At 34.6% G+C, this 1784-nt stretch overlaps 1 protein-coding gene across 1 annotated transcript in view; it reads right to left on the reverse strand.

The window, feature by feature from the left end:
- VWDE (von Willebrand factor D and EGF domains) overlaps positions 1-1784 on the reverse strand; it is an 83942-nt gene that overhangs the window by 19643 nt on the left and 62515 nt on the right. The window contains exons 17-18 of the mRNA XM_045288652.1: positions 1270-1365; positions 1090-1188 (exon numbers count right to left, since the gene is read on the reverse strand). Of these exons, the coding sequence (XP_045144587.1) occupies positions 1090-1188; positions 1270-1365 (195 nt within the window). The remainder of the gene's footprint in view (positions 1-1089; positions 1189-1269; positions 1366-1784) is intronic.

Here is a 1784-nt window from a genome sequence, read left to right on the forward strand (position 1 = left end):
GGAGGGTTTGTTAATTTTCACCCAATGCATGAATAAACACTTCTAAATTTCCTCCATTATTTTCATTTGACATTTATTTGAATGTTTTCATTCATTCAACTGAAATTTACTACAATTTGTTAATTGGTCCTTCTCCTTGACATGAAAGCACTTAACATCAGTCACAATTTGTTAATAACCACATAAATCATTTACCACAGTGTATTATTTTAAATATTACTATTAAAATAAGCAGCAAATTTGCTTCAAAAATATCATCCATTTTAGAAATAACCTCATCTGGAGGGCTGGTGGTTTAGGGGGAATGCGTTGGGTGGCGATCATCATGGTTGGCAGTTGCACGGGGAAAGACAGGGCTCGCTACTCCCATCAAGAGTTAAAGTCTTTGAAACCCACCCAAGTTCACTATGAGTTAGCACGGACTCAATGGTAATGAGTTCTTTTTATATGTGAATAAATCAATGCAATGAAATTATAAAGTTATAGATATTCTTAAAAGAACATTTTTTAGATATCTCCTAACTACCTGATATCTTATATTTGGCAATTAATATCCTTGGCATGATATATTTAACTATTCATTCAATGATTGAAGCGTTTTGCTTCAAGCAAAAATTGATACCTTATAACTAAATCTCAAGAAATTATTTTGGGAAATCATTTTGCCAAAGACAAACACAGTTTCTGCTGAATGAGCTCTAATTTTGGAAACTATCAGACACTGCCGTCAAGTCAGCCCTGACTCATGCTGAGTCTCTGGACAGGGTAGAATTGCCCCCTTGGATATCTGAGACTTTAACTTTTTACAGGAACCGAAAACCTCATCTTTCGTCCACAGAGTAGTTTGTGGGTTAGAACTACTGACCATGTGATTAGTAGCCTAACGTGTATCCCACTAAGTCACCAGAGCTCTTTTAAAAATCTACAAATAAAAGTACTTTTAATAAAAGTTTACAGAACTCATAATCACTCGCCTACATAAATAAATAAATATTAGTATAAACACAGTAAAACTAAGTTATCTTTAGAAAATATTTTAAAGGTTAAACATTATTTTGGTTCTACTACTTGGCTTTGGATTTGAATTACCACCTTCATCACAGGTTGTTCCACCATGTCCTGGAGGACATTCACAAACGTTTGGCTTAACACATTTTCCATGGTTTTTACATTCTGGGTGACATACAGCTGTATAAAATAAAATCCATGGTTTAAAAATTAATTATTAGTTTAAATTCATTGTGAAAAGCTAATAAGGGTTGTACCTACCTGTTTGGCAGTTAGAACCAGTGTAACCAGGCTTACATTTACATATATTTGGGGCAACACATTCCCTGCTTTTTCCACATGGGTGTTTACAAATGGCTGTAAAAGTCGAGGAAGAAAGACTTAATTGTCAATGTAGCACACAGTGCCCATAGATTTAGTTACAATAAAAGGAGAATTATCTGAAATTTGAAAATGTTAATATTGGTATTAAACAATACTACATTTATCTAGATCATTATTTGCCCCAGTACTTATTCTGCTACTACAGTGACTACAAGGATATTCTCTTGGGGACTAAGCCCAACTGACCCAAGTCATGGAATATTCAGTCTCCTCTTAGGCATGTGAAAGTTACACGTGGAATATGGAAAACCAAAGAAGAATCAGTGCATTTAAATTACAGTGCTGAAAAAGAATGTTGCGTGTAGCATGGACTGCCAAAAGAGCAAATAATTCTATCTGGCAAGGAATATACCCAGAAAGCTCCTTGAAGCCAGGATGGTAAGAATTCTTCT

The sequence above is a fragment of the Echinops telfairi genome, unplaced genomic scaffold (assembly GCF_000313985.2).
Source record: "Echinops telfairi isolate 266 unplaced genomic scaffold, ASM31398v2 ScPeMD7_23;HRSCAF=83, whole genome shotgun sequence".
In the NCBI taxonomy this organism is placed as follows: Eukaryota; Metazoa; Chordata; class Mammalia; order Afrosoricida; family Tenrecidae; genus Echinops; species Echinops telfairi.